Source organism: Vanacampus margaritifer, chromosome 2, assembly GCF_051991255.1.
Source record: "Vanacampus margaritifer isolate UIUO_Vmar chromosome 2, RoL_Vmar_1.0, whole genome shotgun sequence".
Taxonomy (NCBI): Eukaryota; Metazoa; Chordata; class Actinopteri; order Syngnathiformes; family Syngnathidae; genus Vanacampus; species Vanacampus margaritifer.
Window position 1 is genome coordinate 20859363 of NC_135433.1, and position 21428 is coordinate 20880790.

The window sequence follows — 21428 nt, forward strand, 5'->3', positions numbered from 1 at the left end:
CTCATAATTGTTCTTTCACCACACAAAAATAATATTTGTATCCAAATACCCGATTATTCAATAGAATTTTCCATAATATATTTGAATACCAAATATTAAATATCTGCAGCACTAGAGGAGACTGCAACCCGTAGTGCTATACTGTACTTATACGTAATATAAATGGATAATGAAAGAGATGACCTGACGCTTGAGGAGGACTGCCCATCGGGCATTTCATGAGTTTCCCAAATGCCCAGTCCATCCACAGAGACGAATCAAATAGTAATGGCTTGATGTCGGTCGAACAACAAATCTGCACATTGGACACTGCACCACCGCTCCCCGGAAAAAGTTCAGGCTCAGGATTTTTATTTTTTTTTACTTTAAGCCCTGTAAACATTAGTAAAAGTATTTATTTTCAAGAATTTTTTTTATTCTGTTAGTCTGGAGATTGTCTTAGCATTCTGATCATAAAGTTTGGATTATTTACAACATCCTTAATAAAACTAGTTTATGTATTTCCCAATGTTTTCCAGAAGTGCCTGAGTTGGTACCGGTCAGCAGTACTGTGGTTCCCACACCAGTCCATGCTCCGTTGCTAAATGACACAGTGGTAGATGAGCTTCGGCTCTCCAGCAACCTCTCGTCAATGCCTCCGTCAGAACCTCCAGGCTTTGAGACCTTCATCCCATCAATGCCTTCGTCAGAGCCTCCAGGCTTTGAATCATTACCCCTCCCCGTGGCTTCGCCCTCACCCACCCCTCTCGCCGTATCCACCTTTATGAATGGCTGCCGAGCTAATAAGCCGCACTCTCTACACGAGACCAGCCAAGACATAGAGGTGGACATCATCGGTAATGACTTGGATGACCTGTTGGACCAGGCAGGCCCAGAACCGGATATGGTTAGTATGTAGAAATGACTAGTTGTCTCTTCCCACAGAGTCTCTTTGGTGACTCAAATCATCCTCGCTGTCTCTCTCCCCAGGGCATACCCACGATGAAGGGCCCGCTTCCTTTGCCCCCCACTATGCCCTCGGCCTCCTCCATGTCGAGTCCTTTCCTGATGCCGTCTCACATCAACCCTTTCCTATCCAGCACCCAGCAGTGCACCGTCAATCTTCCGCCGCTGTATCACCAATTAGGACACAATGCCTATTTTGGGATGGACACGTTTAACACTCTTTCCCAGCCACTTGACACATTGGATAGCCTCTCCTTATCTGATCTTAAAACAGGTACAATTACTCACCCTTCCTCTATTGCCATGTGAGCACAAATGCCAACCCTCCTGATTTGCTAGCACCTTATGATTATGAAGTACAGTGTGTCTGCAGATCTTGAAAAAGTCTAGACTTTGTCATCTTCAATTCTTAAAAATACCTCAGACACAACTTGCAAAACTTACAAAAACATTGCAATTAGTCTGTTTACATGTCGTGATGTCTCGTTTGCATAGTATATTTAAAAAGTGATTGTCAAATTTCTGAAAATAATTAAATAATGTTGAAACAACCTACAATTTCATCTTAAATTTGTCCAAAGTGGCCTTAAAAAGGTCTTAGTTACTAAAATAAGCCTTATTTTCATTTTTTTTCTTTTTAATGATTGATCAGCAGTAGGTCACATTGGCCCATCAACGTTTTATATCTTATAGAAATTTAACCATTTGTGACCCGAAGCCACACTGCAAAAAGGACTGTAGAAATTTTAAGAAAAAACATAGTTAAATAAAAAAAATATTACTTCAAATAAACAAAATTATCTGCCAACAGAACAAGAAACTTATTACTTAAATTTACCTGTAAGATTTTGAAAAATAAGAAAATAATACTAGGCCCATATCAACCACTGTGGTCTTGAAAATAGTATTTTCAGACTAAAAGCAAGTAATGTCGAATTTTTTCAAGCTGTAGTGAATATTTTTTTTTATATTTTTTTTAAATACATGAGTATTTTTTTACGCTTGGATAACTTGACCTGAGTGTCAAGCAGGGAGGCAACAGGTCCCATTTTCTTTGTCATGACCCAGCCAGGAATCGAACCCACACCCTTCAAGTCTGAGGGTAGGCACTCTACCACTAGACCACTGAGCTGGTACTGAAACAAGGAAAAATTAGCTTAGTAAATATAACGAAATGAACCATATTGCACTCGTCTGTTTTCATACTTGTTTTTTTCCCCCCCATCTTATTACAAGATTATGCAAAATCTTAAAATAAGAACATTTAAGAAACCCCAGTTCAGGGCCTTTGATGTTGGTTAGTTGTCATCTTAAAATGTGGGAAATGCTTGTTTTAATCCTCAAAGTACTTAAAACAGACTGTTAACACTCAATGGCAAAACTGCTTGATCAAATAAGATAATTGAGTAATAAGTATCTTAAAATAAGCACAATGATCTTGCCTGACAATTTCATTTTAAGTAAAAATAACTTGTTAAATAAAAATAAGATAATCTGGGTTCAATTTAAGAAATTAAATCTTACTTAAGATTTTAGTTTTTGCAGTGCAGCGATATGTCGACTTCTAACCAAGAATAAAGCGATTCTCACAAATGTCATGCTTGTACATTTTCAGATTATTCTTCAAATCCATTCATGGCACAGGTAAATGTTATCCGTGACTCCCATGATGACATTATTGTGCGAGTTCAGACATTTTGACTTTTCCCCTTCAATGTTTTGTTGGACACAGATGAGCAACCATGACACTCCAATGGGAATGGCTGTTGGCATGCCTGAGGTGAAGGGTGCTTCCGTCAGCGTATCCAAAAACCCCTTAGCAGAAACTCATGAATTCAAACAGGCATGTTCACTCTGCTACATCAGAACAGGTGAGGAGTGTACTTTTGAGAGGAAAAAGTGGACGATGGCCGTTTCATCTGGCATGTGCTCTGCGTTCGCAGGAACCAGTCTGTTAGATTACACGCTGCATACCGACGAGCACAAATGCAAAAAGGACGTTTTACTAGGCAGACTCAAACAGTCACCTGATAAAACATGGAGGCTTATTCGACCCAGACCAACAAAAACCCAATATGTTGGATCTTATTACATTTGTAAAGGTGCGATTGCTTATTTGGAAGCTTCACTTCAAACAGTACAGTAGTTTTGCTCACACACTATTATTGGTAGTTTATCTAATATACTTGTGCACTTTTTTCCAGAGGTGGTTGTGGGAAAAGACTGTCTCTATCCCGGTCACTGCACGTTTGCATACTGTCAAGAGGAGATTGACGTTTGGACACTGGAGCGGATAGGCCTTATATCTCGGGAACTTCTCTTTGACCCTTTTGGGCCCAGCTCCAACAAGAGGCTGAGTGTGGCCACGATCTTACAGGAACACCCTGAGATATTCGTCTTTCTGTGCGGAGTGAGTATACGGTTCCACTCCATCAGCGTGTTTGTGTGGAAACTACAGCACTGTGACAAAGTCGTATCTTCCCAAGTCGCAATTGATCATATTACGGTAAATGTGGCGAGGAGGCCCTCCTCTTTGTGTTTCTGAGAGATATTCGGAAGCAGTCAGTGGTGCTTATTTGTCAATGGCTGGTCTGAAAGAAGACTTGGCGTGTTATGAAATGCTAAAAGAGCATGTTTTGTCTTCAGGTATGTTTCGACCACAAACCTAGAATCATCAGCAAAACCAACAAAGATAACCCGTCGCTTTGCTCTCATCCGGTAACAAAGCACGATTTTGAGAAACATAAGTAAGTACTTGGCGGCCATTTTTTATCCAGGAAGCAATCTGGAGATTCTGTCATTTAGTTGCTCTGTTTGTCCGCCAGGTGCCTGGTACACATATTGAAGGAGAACACGGTACGATATTCCAAAATCCGAATGTTGAATCCTCTCTGTCAGCTCGACTTGTGTCGACATGAAGTTCGCTACGGCTGCATGAGGGAGGACGAGTGCTTCTATGCTCACAGCCTCATCGAGCTGAAGGTTTGGATGCTGCAGCACGAGTGCCGTAAGGTTCTTCTTCTTCTGTATATATATATATATATATATATATATATATATATATATATATATATATATATATATATATTTTTTTTTTTTAAGAAACAAACAAAAAGGTACATGGAATTAGGTAGACGTGCATACTAATGATCCACTTTTTAAAAATGTTGGTCCTGTATTATTTATGAAAAAAAGCATTATTAGAAGCTAAAGAGAACACATCTTAACCAGCGGTGCCAATAATTACGGAACGCTAAGTAACAGTTACCATCCTTGATGGAAGTCTGCATTTTTGAAGCTCGTCAATTGCATCTCTTTGTATTTTACCAGGCTGAAAAAGTTCAATGAGTCGAGATGAACTGTGGAAGTAAAATGGACATTATATGGAATTCATGCTGACTTTTTTTTCTGTTGGTATCACACAGGTATCAGTCATGAAAGTATTGTTCAAGAAGCCACCACAATTTGGAACTCCAATATTGCACTGCAAGGTGCCCAGGTAACACTTAACATTTCCATATAATTCTGCCGTTAAAAAGACAAACATTAAACTTGTCCTTCCTATTTGATCATCCATCAGGTTTTAGGCCAAAGAAAGTTTGGGCCTCAAAATTTGAAGATGATGTTTGTTTGTAGCCAGTGTTGGAGAAACGGGCAGCTAAGTGAAGCGGACAAGAATAAAAAATATTGCTCAGCCAAGGCGAGGCACACGTAAGTTGATCTGTGGGCAGGAAGTGAGAGGACTGGTGCCTGATGCTCAGCTCGTTTTCTTTCACAGGTGGGCCAAAGACAAACGCGTGGTGCTTGTAAGCTCTAATGAAAGGAAAAAATGGACAACGGTTAGAGCCCTTCCTACCAAAAAGCCAATTCCAGCTCAGTTTGAGGTACATATCTAACAATATTGAGATCTGAATCTAAAAAGGAAAGTCACCAACTTGCGCTTTTTTTTTTTTTTAACCCTGTAGATTTGCATGCATGTGGCATCTGGCAAGAAGTGTCAGTATGTTGGCAATTGCACGTTTGCTCACAGCACAGAGGAGCGAGACCTTTGGACCTTCATGAAGGAAAACAATAGTGAGTCCCCTCCTTTCCCCGCAGAATTCAAATGGCTTACTTGACGCGGCACTACCAATTGTGTTTGGTGTGTATTTAGTTGCAGATTCAGAGCAGCTTTACGACAAGTGGTTGCAGTCTCAGAAGATGGGCTGGGGTGAGGAGAATGCAAATATATCTGTGAGGGAGAACGGCAAGCCCATCCACATGCCAACAGACTATATGGAAGAAGTGGTGAGTTGGCAACTGGCTGGCTTGAGTGTTTGTATAACCTATTGCAAGTGTGTAACAACCACAATGCATTTTACTGGAAACACAACCTAGCTTGTTGTATTTCTGGTCCTACTATTTTTTTCTCTTATTTTTATTTTATGGCAGTCAGACTTTTGCGAGACTCACATTAAGTCATATTGTGTACATTATGCATTCTACTCTAAAAGCGGTAATCACATGATGATTTTTCTTTCGTGTCATGTGTGGGGTCTCTCATTTAAAAAAAATTCTGTTACGATGTTAACAATTGGTGTTGATGAACAAATGTGTAGCATGTTTTACTGATCAGATTAAAAAATAAATAAATGAATTGTTCAAATAGCAAACTGCAACATAACATCTAATTCAAGTTTACTCATTTATATTAATGTTTTTTATTGACTTGACTTTATTGACAACAGGGCCCAGCGTAATGTTGCAAAAGTATTTGTGAAAAAAATTAAAATAGTTTTTCCTTAATTTCAGTAAATGATTTATATTTATATATATATATATTGTTTGATAGTCACAAAGCAAAGCTTGCCTTCTTCCTGTAAGGTCAGTTGAATTCAGTTTTTGGTATATTTGTTAGTTGAACAAGACAGAGAAATCATTTGATTGCAGTGCACCTTTTGTGGGTAGCATGGGAATCCATCATGTCTCTTTTGCTGCAAAATGATGTCCATTCCTTGTCAAGACATGCCTGTTTATTTAAATGACTGTATGTTAGTGTTTAAAATCAAGTCCTACTTTTTATTTGATGCCATTCTTAGTATGATGATGACAACTAAGTGATGTGTCTGTGTGCTCGGTGCAGGCGGGCAATCACTGCTGGCTGTGCGGTAAGAACTGCAACAGCGAGAAGCAGTGGCAACAGCACATCACCTCGGAAAAACACAAAGAGCGGGTCTTCACCTCCGAGGACGATCACAACTGCTGGCAATATCGATTTCCCACCGGCACTTTTAAAGTCTGTGAGAGGTGAGCTTTGTGGGACCACGGAACATACAATACTACTAAACCCTTTGGTGATGGATAGACTTCTTAGAAGAAAGCTTTTAGCTTCAGACTTCTTAGAAGGAAGCTTTTAGCTTCAGACTTCCAAGATGTGAGTGCCAATTGATTAAATGTATTGGCAGGAAAGGGGCATGTTTGTGTAAAATGATAGCTGGAGCTGCCTGCAACACACCGTTGGCCTCAGAGGACCAGTACTTGTCCATAGATCAAATGAGAAACGGCTGTATGACCGCCACTCCACTCCAGTCAACACGCCATGCACTAATTAGTTGCAGGTGGCAGTTATTACCTTCTACTATGACATGTGATGTCACATCACAGGTGTTGTATCTGGAAAGTGGATGTGAGGTCCACAAAGAAAGTTGCTGTAAGTGCATGAAAAAAAAATCCATCTTATTTTGAATAGTGCGTGTCCTTATTAGCACACGTGTTGGCATCTCTCCCTCATGTTCAACATAAGGTGATATACACCACCTAATCTTCTCTAAAGCTCAAATCCAAAGCACTAAAATGCTGCCACCTACATGGATCTATTAGTCATTACCAGTGTTGGGAACGTTACTTTAAAAAAAGTAATATAAAAATAAATATAAATTATAGTTACTCATTACTTGCTTAAAAAAGTAATTGAATTACTTCATAATAAAAGTAACTTGTTACCAGGCAAAGTAACTATTTTCACTGATGTTTTATATCAAACAATTTTGATTTTTTTTTTTAATTATATATTATTATTATATTTTTATAAAAGGAATTCATATTACGTCCAGGCTATATAGGGTGTTTTTATTTATTTTTGTGAGTATATTATGTCACACAAATGCCTAATATGACACATCATACAATAATAATACATAACATTTCGAGTGGTGATGTATGTTCTACCACTGTCAGTTACTACAGCAATCAGAACAATAATACAAATAAAATAAATACTGGATAGATGGTGATTTGTGGCACATATGTCATCTATAGGTAAATTGTAGACAGTCCTAGCCAGTCCCTCCAGGATTTCCCAGGCATTTTTAATGATTGTTGAGGGCTAAAATAATCAATAATAGATCAAAGTAATTGCCAATGCTATTAAAACATGGGTGGCCAAGTTCGGTCCTGGAGAGCCCCTATCCAGCCTGTTTCTCTCCACTAACACACCTGATTCATGATCAGGATCGTTATCAGGCTTCTGCAAATCTCGACTGTTATTTTTGATTAATGTCACTCTTGTCAAAGTTGTCAAACCAGTTCCAGGCGAGGACGTGGACTTTTTGCTAAAATGCTAAATAATGCTAAGCCTTAAGGTCCGGAAGAAGGACGACACGTCCGTCATGTCGTGACACACTTCCTGCGGCACCTCCCAAATAAAAGTTACTATACATTTCAGCGACCAAGACACTTTTATTGTGACGAGGTCCGACAACAACAATGCCTCTAACTGTGCGCAAATTACATTTTCAGAGCCAGTCACCGCACAATGTCTTGTAAGCTTGCTTCGAACCTTGAATCTAATAAATAAAGTGTAACGCAACGCAATAACGGTGTTTCAAATATGGGGAGAATAATTAGATTAGTCCGTTTATGAAAAAAAAACAAAACGGAGTTACCTAACGTTTTGAAATGGGTTTTTGTTCACTTCATAAAATGCCTATACAGTACCGTAAAGCCATACCCCTAATCAATGCCTCATAATTCTCTGCAGTTTTTCAGTCAAAATATACAAGTCTGGCCCCATAAGTGGACATTTTGTATTACAGTACACGGTTTGTGTAAACAACAGACTGACGCTTGGTGATGTGTTGGGACAGGTTCCACATAGGGACGTGCACAGAGGATGACTCGTGCAAGCTGGCCCATGGCGAGCAGGAGCTCCGGGAATGGAAAGAGCGGCGGGAAGTGCTTTTGATGAAACTGACCAAAGCCAGAAAAGACCACCTTATAGCACCCAATGACAATGACTTTGGAAAATACAGTTTTCTTCTTAAGGACATCAAGTAATGGCATTGAAGATCACGTGAAGAGAAGCAGTACTCAAAACTCGAGGTGAACAATAAGGTGTCCAGGAAGTCAGCCAGTATGGGTCACGCCATAATTAGAAAGCAGCGACGGACCGGCCTGACGACGACCACCGTCTGACTTGCCGGTCGAACAAATGGACGCGTTAACAACGAAGCTTTGCTATGCACCGCTCATCTGAAGCGGGTGAAGGAAGTAGCACGTTGTAAAGCCTTTTCTTTGACAGTTTAACACATTTACAGAAGTTTGTTTTGATCAATCCACATACATAAGTCATTTATCTCAATTTGTTACCATTATAAACAGCAAACACGCCAAATAAACCACCTTTTAATTTTTTTTTTATTATTAACGACATCCTTACATCGAAAGTTTAGGAACGTTATCTGCATAAATATAACAAGCTAATGAAAAAGTGTCTGGTGAGGTCTACATAATTTCCAACTGTCATGGGCCGACGGAGGTGGGATGTCCCCTGGCGACCAGCACCCGCTGCAGGTCCTCCACCTCTACTTTCCACATCTGTCGGTGCAGCGCGGCGTGCTCAGAGAGGTCAGCCAGCTTGACGGCGCGGATCACCGGCTCCGGAGACACGGCCTGGGTGACGCCCATCACCATCACGTATTTACCTTGAGGCGGGAGCAGGGGTGGTTAAAAGCAGTGTTATTTTTAGGTGCTTGAATGTGAAATCACCAAATCCACTTAAAAAAAAACAACACAATAAGGTGTATTAGGGCCATGTATAAATATATATATTTTTTTTTTTAGGGCGGGGGCAATATTCCGCGAAAAAACTCAAATTTTGTTACTTTATAAAGTGGCAAATTTGGCACTTTATAAAGTGCCAAATTTGCCACTTTATATAGCGCAGATTTGTGAGAAAAAAAATCAAAAACTTACGAGAAATACACGTAGCGTACCACTCAACTGTTTGTGCCAATACTTTTCGGCCGGGTTTCCAAATAAGGAGATAGTCATTGCTTTAGCATAGATTAACTATATCATGTCAAGCATTCGCTCGCAAATTTGCCACTTAATAAAGTGCGAGTTTTTTTCTCTGAATATTGCCCCCGCCCTCTAAAAAATATATATTTATACGTGGCCCTAATACGCCGTTGTACATACTAAATAGAACATACGTTTTGAATCTGTTTTTTCTCCCCCAGTATGTTTTTATGTCTTGCAATTTGTTAAAACACAATTTTCTCACTAACATTAAAAATACATTTATTATGCCCTGTTAAGTCTCAACCAGGCTTGGGGAGTAATGGAATACATGTACCGCCGTTAGGTAATCGGATTGAGGATAAAACATGTAATCAGATTACAGATACATTTATTTAAAATGGGGATTACTTCGAGGGATTACAATTTCTACGATGAGAGAGTGCGAAAGAGGACAGAGCGAGAGAGCGCGTGCACGCCAGCACGATTGGGACCATTGCTACATGTAGGGGAGGTGGGAACGAACAAACTGACTAGTGACGGGAGGAGGAAGGAAATGGCGACCAGTATTCACTGAAATTTACTCTGAGCGAAAGTTTGAGCTGAGAGTCCAGCGGCATGCTACGCGCTGTAGCTTCTTGCTAGCTAGCCTACAATCATAATGTGGTGAATTACACCTTCCAAACAAATCTTTCTCCCACCCATTCACTATTTAAACATCATACACAACCTATACACGGCTAAACTTGTGACTGGGGTAAAATTTCATTTTGCAGTTGATGTCACGCATCCCCATCCTAATTAGATGACTATCTATCTAGCTATTAGGGGTGTTGGAAAAAATCGATTCGGCAATATATCGCCGCTCAATATGCGGCTGAATCGATTTTTTAAACATCAATTTTTTTATGGGAATATTCAACAAAACGTCTTATTTAGGGTTAGGATTTACACATTAAGCATAAAAGAATTTTATATTAATGGAACACTAAGCCTTAATATTTTATTTCAGTGCTGTTCAAACATAAAACAGACTGCAACCTGAATTTTCAGATAAATAAATGTTCATACAAATCTTAAAGTGTACATTACAAGTTTACTGATTAGTATTTTCCAAATTTGAGTTAAAAAAAAAAATTGCAATCAATTTATAGATTCGTATCAGGATTAATCGGTATTGAATCGCGATACGAATCGAAAGGTACTAAGCAATGCACACCCCGACTATCTATCCATCCATCCATCCATCGAGGTGGTTGCTTTCAGTGACAGTTCGAAAACAGCATATGGCCATCAATCAATCAATAGCCTACATGCTTTTTAATTACACAAGGATTTTTGCTATTTGTAGGCTGCCTGGGTCCCTATCACCCGCAAATAGCAGGGGGCATATTGTATAGAATATTTATTTATATATTTATTTTCATTTTGTCTTCATGAGCATACTCAATATTGGAGTAATCCAAAAGTAATCCAGTTACATTACTTTAATATTATGGTGCTTGGATTACATTACTAACTACATTTTTAGCAGGTAACTTGTAACTGTAATGGATTACATTTTAAAAGTGACCCTCCCAACATAATTGGTATGATACTGTTACACCCAACCCTATAAAACCGATTAAGGAAGAAAAAAATGTGACTCAGAAATGATATATATCAAGGCAACTGCTCTCTTGGGTCGACCTAAAGGTAAGTCTTCTATTTTTCATATTTTAACGGTGTATCACGCAACCCAACGCAGCCCTGTTATTCTTATGAGAGAAGTTTGTTTCTTTGCCAGTCATCATTGTTGCTAATAGCACACCTAGCACAGCACATTAGCATCGATTTGCATCACTGTCGCAGAAAGAATAATGCTCACGTATTTAAATAAAAAGCGGGATTTATTCGGTTGGGTTGCACAAAGCGCAACAAAAGGACAATTGCCTCTAACTTTGAGGTGTTTTGGGTCAAAGTTTGGGCGTACAGGATCATGTTGGCTAACTATTTTCCGTTTTGAAATATGTTGGTTCCTAAATTGGCCTCCAATTCTCGAATAAATCACACGATGTAACCGCCAGAAAACCAAAGAAGGTCTCGCTTTGATTACCCGAGTACAAACACGGTTTCCCTTTGGGGATGCTACTGACACCCTGGACGGTGAACGTGCCCGCCTCGTCCATGAGCAGCACGCTGTTGATTGCCAGCTGCACTTCCAGCACGGTGCCCTGCATCCACACCAGCGAGACCTGCAGCGAGCGATCCTTGCCCAGCCTGACGAGCCATCCGGCCCCGGGCTCGCCGGAGCTTCCCCGCACCTCCGTAGCCGTCCTCAGCTGGCTGGAAAGGACCTTCACCGGGGGGGCGCGCTTCCTCTCACCGGCGGCGTTGTCTGGTTTGTCCATCACGCCATATTACTTGTTGCTAACTTGCTTTCGTTTGTAAACTAGAACCGAGCTTTTTATTTCCCGCGTGAGGAATGAGGATCGCCGACTTCCGAATTTCTACGTCATTACCTGTCAGCACAATTAAAAAATAAAAGCAAAACTATCACAGTGTGTTATTGACTTGTTTGGGATATTCAAGTTAGGCAAAGTGTGTTTTCAGGACACTCACGCTGCAAAATGTGAATTTGTGAAGTAAGCATTTGGTCCTAACCCTTGGGCGTTATTTGACCACTTTTTGGCTTTTTGTTGGTTCTGACCAAGCCATTTCAAAATAAAATAACGCCCAGGGGTTAAAATTGAAGTGTCAATCAGGGTGATACAGGAACTGAGGTACCTATATGCAAACGATCACGCTTTCATATTAAAAAAATAAATAATAAAATTCTAGTGAAGTTCAGATGAAACCGGTACTTCGAAGCGAGCGTCGAACTTGAATCAAAGTGCTTCGAAATTGTGCTTCGGAGCCTTTATCGTTCTGCAGGTATAACGTGACCGATGACGTTCGCAGCTTCATACGTCACAGCGCGTATTGACGACCCGAAACGCTTTGGTGGCTGGTTAAACGGGCAATCCGACAAGGATGTCCGATTTCTCCTTACCTCTTCCTCCTTGTTACGCAACTTTTAGCTAACCATATTAAGTCAAGCACTTTGAGAGGAATTAAAATTGCAGAGCGAGAAATATTTATTAGTCAATTAGCCGATGATACCACTCTTTTTTCTCAAAGACTCTGACCAGATAGCGTCCGCTCTGGATATCATAAATGTGTTCTCTAGGGCTTCTGGACTATACCTGAATGTAAATAAATGTGAGTTTATGGCAGTGAAAGACTCTGTTGTTGGCTCGATTTTGAACATTCCTGTCAAAAACACGGTTACATATTTGGGAATATCTATCATTAAAGATGGAAAAAACTGAAGTTCCCTGAATTTTGCACAGATAATTGAAAAACCTTTAAAAAAAAAAAAGATTTAATATGTGGCTTCTTAGAGATCTGTCTTTAAGAGGTAGAACCTTGATAAGTAAAGCAGAAGGTATTTCCAGACTTACTTATGCTGCCCTCTCATTGTAAATCGATCATAAGACCATTAAAGACATAGACCAGATGCTTTTCATTTTTTTTATGGAAGAATAAAACGCATTACATAAAAAAAATCTGTGGTTATGAATACGATACGAAATGAAAAGGGGGGACTTAACTTCTTAAATTTTGACTCCTTAAATAATACATTTAAAATGAACTGGATTAGGTATTTTCTGAATAATGCTGACTCAATTTGGTACTGTATTTCGAACTATGTTTTTTTCCAAAATTGGTGGATTAAGATTTCTGTTGTCATGTAATTATAAAACTGGAAGAATCCCCATTCGCTTATCGAACTTCCATAAGCAGGCATTGCTTGCTTGGTCACTCATTTACAAGCATAACTTTTCACCACACCGCTACTCTATTTGGAATAACCGAGACATTTGTCACAAGAACAAATCCATTTTTTAAAGACTTGGTTAGATCATAATATTATCTGGGTGAGTCAATTATTTAACAGCAGAGGAGTGTTATTTACTTATGAGAAATTTCTTTTGCACTTTCTGATGCCTGTGACGCCTAAACAATTTGTTTTTGATGCTATTCCTTCTGGTGTATTAATGCTGTATAGGGGTCACATTGGTGTTGTAGCTGACACTCCTATTGCTGATATTACTGAATCACCAATTGGTAGATTATGTTTCAATCCTTCCCGTCATAAAAACAATCGCAAAATCCGTGCTCTTTTCCAATCTGATATTGTGTCTGTGTCACCTGTGATATCATACTGGAACTGTCGTGTAAAGAATTAATGTCGGGGAAAAATTGGGACCCTGCCTCAGAAATTATTTTTAGTGAACAAGGCAAAGGAAGTGTCTTTCAAAATTATTCTTCGTTGTTATTCTGTGAAATCCTTTTTTGTTAAATTTGGTTATGATATGGATTTGAACTGCTCCTTCTGTGGCTCTTGTGCATCTGTTTTGGAAATGTACTTATGCTCGCAAGCTATGGCAAGATATTTGCTAGTTTATTTTGGACAATATATTTAGTAATTTTGAGCTTTCCTTACTGAATGTTTTTTTTTTTTACTATGACTATTCATTTGAAAAATAATATTATTTGATTAATCTTTTAATTTATCTTGCTAAGTTTTATATTCATAAATGTAAATGTGTAAAGTCAAAACAGTCCCTTTTTTTTCTGTTTTTGAAAGAGATAGATGTATATTTACAGTCCATCTCTACTTCCGAAAATAAGAAGGCTATCAAGACCTTAATTTTGTCTTCTAATTTTGGTGTTTTTAATATTTCTTAGTTTAAGACCCCTGGCATTTTTTTATTTTTCCCCCCTTGTTGTGTACTGTGATGATGATTATTGTTTGCTTAATGTTTGGCTTTTGATTTCAATCTGTTAAATTAAGCAATTTAAAAAAAAAACGCTTTGGTGGCTGGTGGCCCGCGAAATCACAAGCTGGAATTTATGCGGTCCCGTTAAGTTTAATGTTGGTTGGCATCCTATGGGTGGTGAAGTGGTACAGTCGGTCTCATTTAATTAATAATTCATCAATACCAAGCATGGTGAAATTTATTTATTAAATTGCTTGTAACTGTTGCCTCATTATGGGGTATATGGCGGGAGGGCGTCTCGGCTATCTGAAACACTGAGACAGACACTACACACTCGCAGCCTCGCACCTGTCGACGGGAAGCGCAAGTACTGGGATGCGGCCCACACGTCGCAAACCGGAAACGGAAACAAACTTGATGGGTGAAAACCCGGAAGTCGGAAGTCCCGCCTCCGTGGCACATAGTCCATAACGGAATAGATCTGGTGCTTTTTTAAAATTATTATTACAGTGAACGACGCATATTTTCAAAGCTGCAAAATTAGAGAGCGTGAAGAGACGCATAAAATCTTCAATAAATAAATAATTCCATGGCCTGCGTCATTTGTAATTCCCGTTTATAATAAACATCAACATACACTCGTCAATCATATTTTATTAATGAAAAAACTTTCAGTAGTAGCACAGACTTTTGTAAATAATGCATGCTCTATTTCGGATTTATTTAGACTTTTGTTGATGAAAGATAAGTGTGAGTGACTGTTTCACACTTCAATGACATAGGTTGCATTTATTTCTTTTGTCCACTAGATGTCCCATATGTTGCTTTCATTGAAGCGCCAAATCTTTTTCGGCACAATTTACAAGAAAGCCTCAAAGGTTCACAAAGCTTCACCCGCACATCTCTATTAAATTCTCATCTTCATCTTATTTTTCTATTTTAAATTCACTCCAGAGATTAAACTGTTAGTTGTAAAATATATATTCATATTAAATGCCACACTTTGCCCCCGACTTAAATACTTTTTCTGTCATTCATTCCCCCTCAAAATAAAAATATCTTAAAATGACTGGATTAGCAATCTGCAAAAGTATAAAGACAAAAAACTGGTTTAATTTCATTAAATAACTTTTATTTCTTTAAGAATAACAGAAGAAAATTGTTAGCAATTTCTGTACAATTGTCTCATTGTTTGTTTTTTCCCTTGGATTTGTTGACACCCATCAATGATCAACAAGAGGGAGGGCTGAGAAATGTTAACGCTGCCACTTGTAGCGCACGTTTTAAACTAAAAACAACGATTTTAGTCCGCAGGCGTCAGTCAAGTTCCTTCATATAAGATGCCAGAAAGTTTTCTCAAGCCACTCCTTTCCCAACTCCACCTCTTCTTCTTCTTCTTCTGTCACAGTTCATCATTGTCAAAAACAAAACTGATAAGAGGCACATTAGAAATACTGCCATTTCCCCAGGACTGTGTCTTTAATCGCATCCACAAACTGTGTGGGCACCCAGTAGACCCAATACTGAGAGGCTTCTGTGGGACCCAGCTGGAACGCCTGCAGACATATTCATATTAATATTAAGAGATAAATTGCGTCAAAACTGTTTCCATCATTAATGTGACCTATAACCTGTACAACTTACAGACATAAATATGGTCACAGAATGAATCTAACTCATATCTCAACAGACTGTTGAATATATATTTTTAAATATTGTAATCAGTAAAAATAAAAAAGTTCTACTTCGAAATTGCCCCTACAGTGATACGTTTTACGATGGGCGCAGTGAGACCACGGATCGGATTGTTGCTCCTTCCCTGATTTTCTATAGAAGAAATTAATATTAGTGTTTACAACTTCACTGGTTCCACTGTAGTGTAAATGTATAGAAAACACAGTGTCCAAAAATGACATGTCTAATTTTCTCAATCTTAGTGTAGAATGGGCCATTGCGCAATCCAAACCACTTAACTCTTTGACTGCCAGACGTTTTCAGAAAAGGGATGCCGTGGGTGCCAGCCGATATAAGCCTTTTGACTGATCTTTCAAGGTCCACAGAAAATTATGTGTTTGGACTATGGAAACACACATACTACCAAATGAAAGATTGGACTCTCATCTTTCATCAGAAAAAAAAGTTTGTTTCTACCTTATTCCGTTTTTCAGTAATCAACAATAGAAAATGGTTAGTTTCACCTCTGTTTTGAAACAAACGTCTTTTAACGTCTTTGGCACTCCATAGGATTTTACTAAACGTTATTTAACGTTTTTGGCAGTCAAAGAGTTAATGTATTATTACAGGACCAGAGACAAATGGCGCTCACACCTTCCCGCATCACACGAGGGCCCGAGTGGCCGAGTGTAACCTCCCCTCCGATTCATCAACGTGACTTTAAATACGTCTCATCCGTCGCTTATAAAAAGCTAAATATGAAACAGCACTTGCCATCATGTGATAGTCCTCGTGCTCTTCAATGGGCTCAGAAACAACATTTTTGATGGAACCCATCGGGACTTTCTCCGTCCTCTCTGCACACAAGGAAGACAAAAACATTCCAATAAGAAAATAATATATTGCATGACCGTTGGCTTTTTGTGCGTTTGAGCTCCACCTTTAGTCCCGATCCACAGCTGATCCTGCTCCAGTTTGAATGTGAGTCTTACTTTTCCTCCGGACTTGTTGTACATTCCGGATAAAGGCACAGTTGGTAGTCGCTCCTGCCGGCGGGAACGGTGAAGACGTTCAAAAACATCACAATGACAACCAAAAAAACGTATTCACACTCAACGTATTCACACTCACTTTTGTTCCTTTAATAGCCGGCATTACATCCTCAGGTTTACCTTTGTCCAGAACTTTCCTGTGTTGCTGAAAAAAAAAATATGAAAGTAAATAATAATCACTCAAGTTCCCTCCTAGTTCGAAGTTCCTGTGGTGTAAACGAAAAAAGGCCTAATGTGTACTTTTGGTTCCTGGAACAAAGTACCAAGAATGAAAATTTCCCAGAATTGTAGTGGAAATGTGGCTAAAGACAATGGGTACTTCTGTGGTTCTCGCCATCTACAAATTCTCGACACTTCAGGTGGAAATGCATTTACAGATACAATTATATTTACATACCCCGGTACTTTCTATTCCTGAAAACTTTTTGTTAGGTGTAAACACAGCGACGGACACAAAAAGTAGTAACAATAATGATAATTAAAAAAATACATTCTATTTGAAAGCCTCTTTCGAGACCCTCAAGGACAGCAGTTACAGTGAGTAGGCGATCTTGGTGCCGAGATGGGCAAGTGGGACAAGCAGGTGGATAGAGGAGGAGGATCTGTGGGCATGAACTGGAGTGGTGATGTGGAGGAGGTCATCATTTATGATGAATGGCTTTGGTATATAGCAGCATCTTAAATTGAATTCAGAATTTGACCAGGTGCCAGGAAAGTTGCTGGAGAACACGGGTGACGTGATAACACATGCAGTGGGGGCTTTGGACCAGTTGAAACTTACTTAAGAGACTTGTTGAATTTTTGGAAATGGGTGCCACGCGGGAGGAGGCAAAATAAGGAAAAGCAGGGGGCCCAGGACGGAGCCTTGGGGCACACCTGACTAGGCGGGAGTCGAATGAAAAGGTCTTTAGCTGGATGAACTGAGTGTGATCTTTGAGGTATGAATGGAACCAGTCTAGGGTGGTGTGGTGATGCCAATGGAGGAGAGCCTATTAACTCATTCACTGCCATTGACGACTATAGACGTCAAAAATTCATGTGAACTATTTGTATTAGTGTAACGTTTTTTTCCATTTCATTTCTTTTTTTTTTAATGAAAACCTAGAAAAAAAAATTGGGGGTAAATTTATAACAGATGAATAATCAGGAGTCAACTATTGAAGTCATGCGATTAATTACAATTAAAAATTGTAATCGTCTGACGCCCCCTTTTTTTTTAAATTAGGGGCGCCAGGCGATACATTTTTTTTTTATTGTAACTAATCACATGACTTCACTAGTTAACTTACGATTGATCCCAAATTTTATATCTGTTTTCATACTCATGTTAGCAAAAGTGAAAAAATAATGTTACACTAATAGAAATAGTTAAAATGAATTTTTGACGTCTATAGCCGTCAATGGCAGTGAATGAGTTAAGGAGGATGGTGTGTGAGATGGTGTCAAAGGTCGCACTGAGGTCAAGGATGATGAGGATGGTCAGCTGCAATGAGGAGATCTGAGGTCATTTGTAGTAAAGCCATTTGAGTGCTGTGGAGGGGACAAAAACCGGACTGAAAAGACTCATAAAAGCTGGTCTCACTGCTGATTGTGGTTGTTGGGGTCTTAACCAAATTTCTATGGAATGGGAGTGGCAGCTGCAATTTTCAATTAAGGTACGTTCCCAGTGGTTTAAAGAGAAAAGTGATTAGACCAAGGCTATTGAGAGAGGATCGAGCTGGCAGGGCTTGGATTTGTGGATTTCTGAGGAATTGGAATACTTTTCAAAGTAACAACAACTAATAGTTCCTAGAATTGTAGGTGGAAATTTTGCTAGTGACAATGTGTACTTGGAGTCCCCAACATCCTAAGTGGCTTTAAAGGTTCCAGGGACTTCAGGGGGAAATGCGGCAAAAGACAAATGGGTGCTTCGGGTGAGTAGAACCTCTTACATCCCAGAACAATAAAGACCAATTCGGGAATTTCCCTATCTCAAGGAGGAAATGCGACTAGACACTATGGACACTTTTGCAAGTTCTTGGAACGAAAACCTCACAAACTATAGATGGAAATGAACCAAGTACCAAGAACTAAAAGTTCCTGGAACATTTTACACTTGGGTGACTGTGAAGTAAATGTATAAAAGTTAAATCAGTGAGCATTGCTCCTTTTGCCATTATTAGGATTAGGATTGGCGTGTAGCACCTTTTGTCTGCATAGTGGCTCCTTCTTGTTCTCCTCGGCCTTGACCTCCTGCTGCATAACCTCTTTGGGCGTGCTGACGGCCAGCACGTCGTTTATGGTGGAGCCCACCACCATGATCTTGGCGCCGCTCGTCACCTTCATCTCCCGTAGCGTCTTGTCCTCCGGCACCAGGCCTTTGTACATCACCTTCTGCATGGCCGGCGGAAGACCTGACACATGGAGGAGGGGGTAGAATTACCTAAATACAGTATTCCTACATCTACTCTGGAATGCTCCGTAAGGTAAGGTTTCGCATGGCTGATGTTAGCCGATCGTAGCAACTAGCTGTCGGAACGCGTCTGTCGTGGGCGAGCAGCAGTAAAGCAGGAAGAGGGCGGAAGGCGGCCAACTGGGACAACTAGGTAAGCCTGGGACGGCCTCGGGGACGACGCCAGCCGCGAGGAGTTGGGCAAGAAGAGTCAGTGTTTCCCACAGATTTTAAATCTACGTGGGCGTGAGGCAACTGGGGTGGGTGGTGCGCGCAAAAAAATGACTGTTGTCATTTTACACTTATCTTGCATTGACAGTTTGCTTTTTTTTTTTTTTCAATTCTCACACACATACATGCGCACACACACGCAGTCTACGCAGAGCTACTGGTGGCTAACTGTATAACTGCAGCTCCGAAACGAGCGCGCTGTACCATACTTGGCGCAAGCATGCAAAAAACAAATGGTATGCTAAAATCAAACGGTACTTACTAAATAATACCTAAATATTCTTAAATTTAATGACATGCTCTCTACTTTGTAAATTTAATTCAGTGATTTATTCGCATACCACTAGAAGCCCACATAGCACAGTGGTACTCATATCACACTTCGAGAAATGGCATCTTATAGTGTGTAGTATATCTGATGTTGTTTATTGCAATGAAAAATAATTGCTTGTGTTTGTTCAAAAATACATTAGAAAAAAACTGTAAGAAATAATCACATTAAATCGTAATTGCAATATTGATGGGTGGGGGAAATCATGATTATTTTTGCAAAATCGTTCAGCCCAAGTGAATTCACATATTTTTCTGTTATTTTGCTGAAAATCTAACCTCTTTACTGTTTTTGTTCTCAGGCCAAAGCGATAAAAGTTTGCTCTCACCAGTAAGCGAATGGATCTTCTCCTTTAGTTTAGCGCCGGTGCTATCCAGAGGGATCCTCAAGTCGTATTTGATCTTGTTCCAGATGATCTTCAGGTCCACCATCTCGCCCTCGTCCTCGTCGTTCTCGTCCCCATTACTGAGACCGGCAGAGTCCTGAGTGGCGGTGTTACCCGCGTCGGACGCCAGGTCCGAGTTGCCCTTCTCTGTAGTTTCCCCGAGAGCTGCGTCTTCATCTTCTTCCTTTGGCTTTGTGTCCGTTTGCATTGTAACTAGACTTCCTGCCATTAATGAAGAAAACGTCATTTTAACATTTGATATCATATTAGTGGTCTGGTAGAAGCCTGACAACGATCCTGATAATTTGATTCAGGGGTGTTGGAGGAAACATGGAAAACGGGATGGATAGGGGCTCTCGAGGACCAGACTTGGAGATCCTTGATCTTGAGTCTTCAATGAAGCTTAACTCTGAATCCCAAGAAAATGAGGTAGACATGCTACCTCGTGCGTAACGTTTTCTAAATTGGACAAAACAGTAGTGCTGGGGAATTACTTGAGTTTTCGAACTTGTGGCAAATAATTCTAGCAAAATGTTTGGCTATTTTAGAAAGTACATAGAACAGACTAAACAACACCACACACAAGATAATTAAATAAATAAAGTGTCAATAATATAGCTTTAAGAGATGGTTATTCTTATGGCCACGAGAGTATCTTGCTTTTCAAGGTAGTTACTCATTTCCAAGCGGCGAACAAAAACACGCTTTTGACAAGCGCTAATATGACACAGCATCTTGCACTTTCCATGAGCCGTCCTCTTTGTCAATCAAATAACTTGTTCACCATTACCACTACGAGATTGTCATTTGAGTCCGGTTTAGTAGGGCGCTCTGTTATCCAAAGTGAAACTACAGCGTGCACGGCTCCTTTTCCACTGATTAGCAGCCACTGACGTTAGCTAGCTAGTAACCTGCTGAAACATGCCAAAATAAACCCGAACAAGGAGACGTGAATATTTAAAGACACAACTTTAACAGCGCCCGGCGTCACCGCGTCGATTAGCGGCATGCTCTAATTCATCACCCGGCACGAAAATGGCTGCAGCGTTACGAAGTAAATGTTGCTATATTCTGCTCAATACCCACCATCCTGGGTCGCCATGATGATTGTGTACAATCAGTGGAAACGTTCGTCGAGACCAAGAGTCTACAGGAAACAAGATAGTTCCGTTATACACGAGGCTGCCAATGTGGACTGCGTCTATAAATTAGCTACTTTTCGTTTTGTTGCAAGCCAACATTTGTAAATAGAACATCTTTTCAATTTAGTTAACGACTAAGTTACACAGGCCTTAAT

The 21428-nt window shown here is 39.8% G+C and overlaps 3 protein-coding genes across 5 annotated transcripts in view; 1 reads left to right on the plus strand and 2 right to left on the minus strand.

The window, feature by feature from the left end:
- The window catches only part of zc3h7a (zinc finger CCCH-type containing 7A), a 20098-nt gene extending 11410 nt beyond the window's left edge, over window positions 1–8688 (plus strand). The window contains exons 9-23 of one of the 2 annotated variants that reach the window (XM_077558225.1): window positions 522–886; window positions 970–1219; window positions 2561–2589; window positions 2678–2816; window positions 2889–3047; window positions 3150–3355; window positions 3592–3692; window positions 3771–3952; window positions 4371–4444; window positions 4526–4656; window positions 4724–4829; window positions 4911–5019; window positions 5099–5232; window positions 6068–6231; window positions 8070–8688. In XM_077558225.1, coding sequence (XP_077414351.1) covers window positions 522–886; window positions 970–1219; window positions 2561–2589; window positions 2678–2816; window positions 2889–3047; window positions 3150–3355; window positions 3592–3692; window positions 3771–3952; window positions 4371–4444; window positions 4526–4656; window positions 4724–4829; window positions 4911–5019; window positions 5099–5232; window positions 6068–6231; window positions 8070–8259 — 2339 coding nt within the window. In that variant the 3' untranslated portion in view covers window positions 8260–8688. Of the gene's footprint in view, window positions 1–518; window positions 887–969; window positions 1220–2560; window positions 2590–2677; window positions 2817–2888; window positions 3048–3149; window positions 3356–3591; window positions 3693–3770; window positions 3953–4370; window positions 4445–4525; window positions 4657–4723; window positions 4830–4910; window positions 5020–5098; window positions 5233–6067; window positions 6232–8069 lie in introns of both variants that reach the window. The other variant, XM_077558224.1, reaches the window with a different exon arrangement.
- rmi2 (RecQ mediated genome instability 2) lies at window positions 8602–11720 on the minus strand. The gene is made up of 2 exons (XM_077558228.1): window positions 11318–11720; window positions 8602–8906 (listed from the first exon to the last, which is right to left on the minus strand). Exons 1-2 carry the CDS (start codon window positions 11610–11612, stop codon window positions 8725–8727), a joined length of 477 nt encoding a protein of 158 aa, XP_077414354.1. The 5' UTR covers window positions 11613–11720; the 3' UTR covers window positions 8602–8724.
- A 3417-nt stretch (window positions 11721–15137) lies between these two features.
- Window positions 15138–21300, minus strand: ubfd1 (ubiquitin family domain containing 1). 2 transcript variants are annotated; one of them, XM_077557074.1, is made up of 7 exons: window positions 21218–21300; window positions 20075–20353; window positions 18938–19146; window positions 16833–16898; window positions 16642–16747; window positions 16476–16558; window positions 15138–15583 (listed from the first exon to the last, which is right to left on the minus strand). In XM_077557074.1, exons 1-7 carry the CDS (start codon window positions 21231–21233, stop codon window positions 15473–15475), a joined length of 870 nt encoding a protein of 289 aa, XP_077413200.1. In that variant the 5' UTR covers window positions 21234–21300; the 3' UTR covers window positions 15138–15472. The 2 variants fall into 2 exon arrangements, with proteins under 2 accessions (XP_077413200.1, XP_077413201.1); XM_077557075.1 differs by lacking the exon at window positions 21218–21300 and adding an exon at window positions 21102–21217.
- Between the last annotated feature and the right edge of the window lie 128 nt (window positions 21301–21428).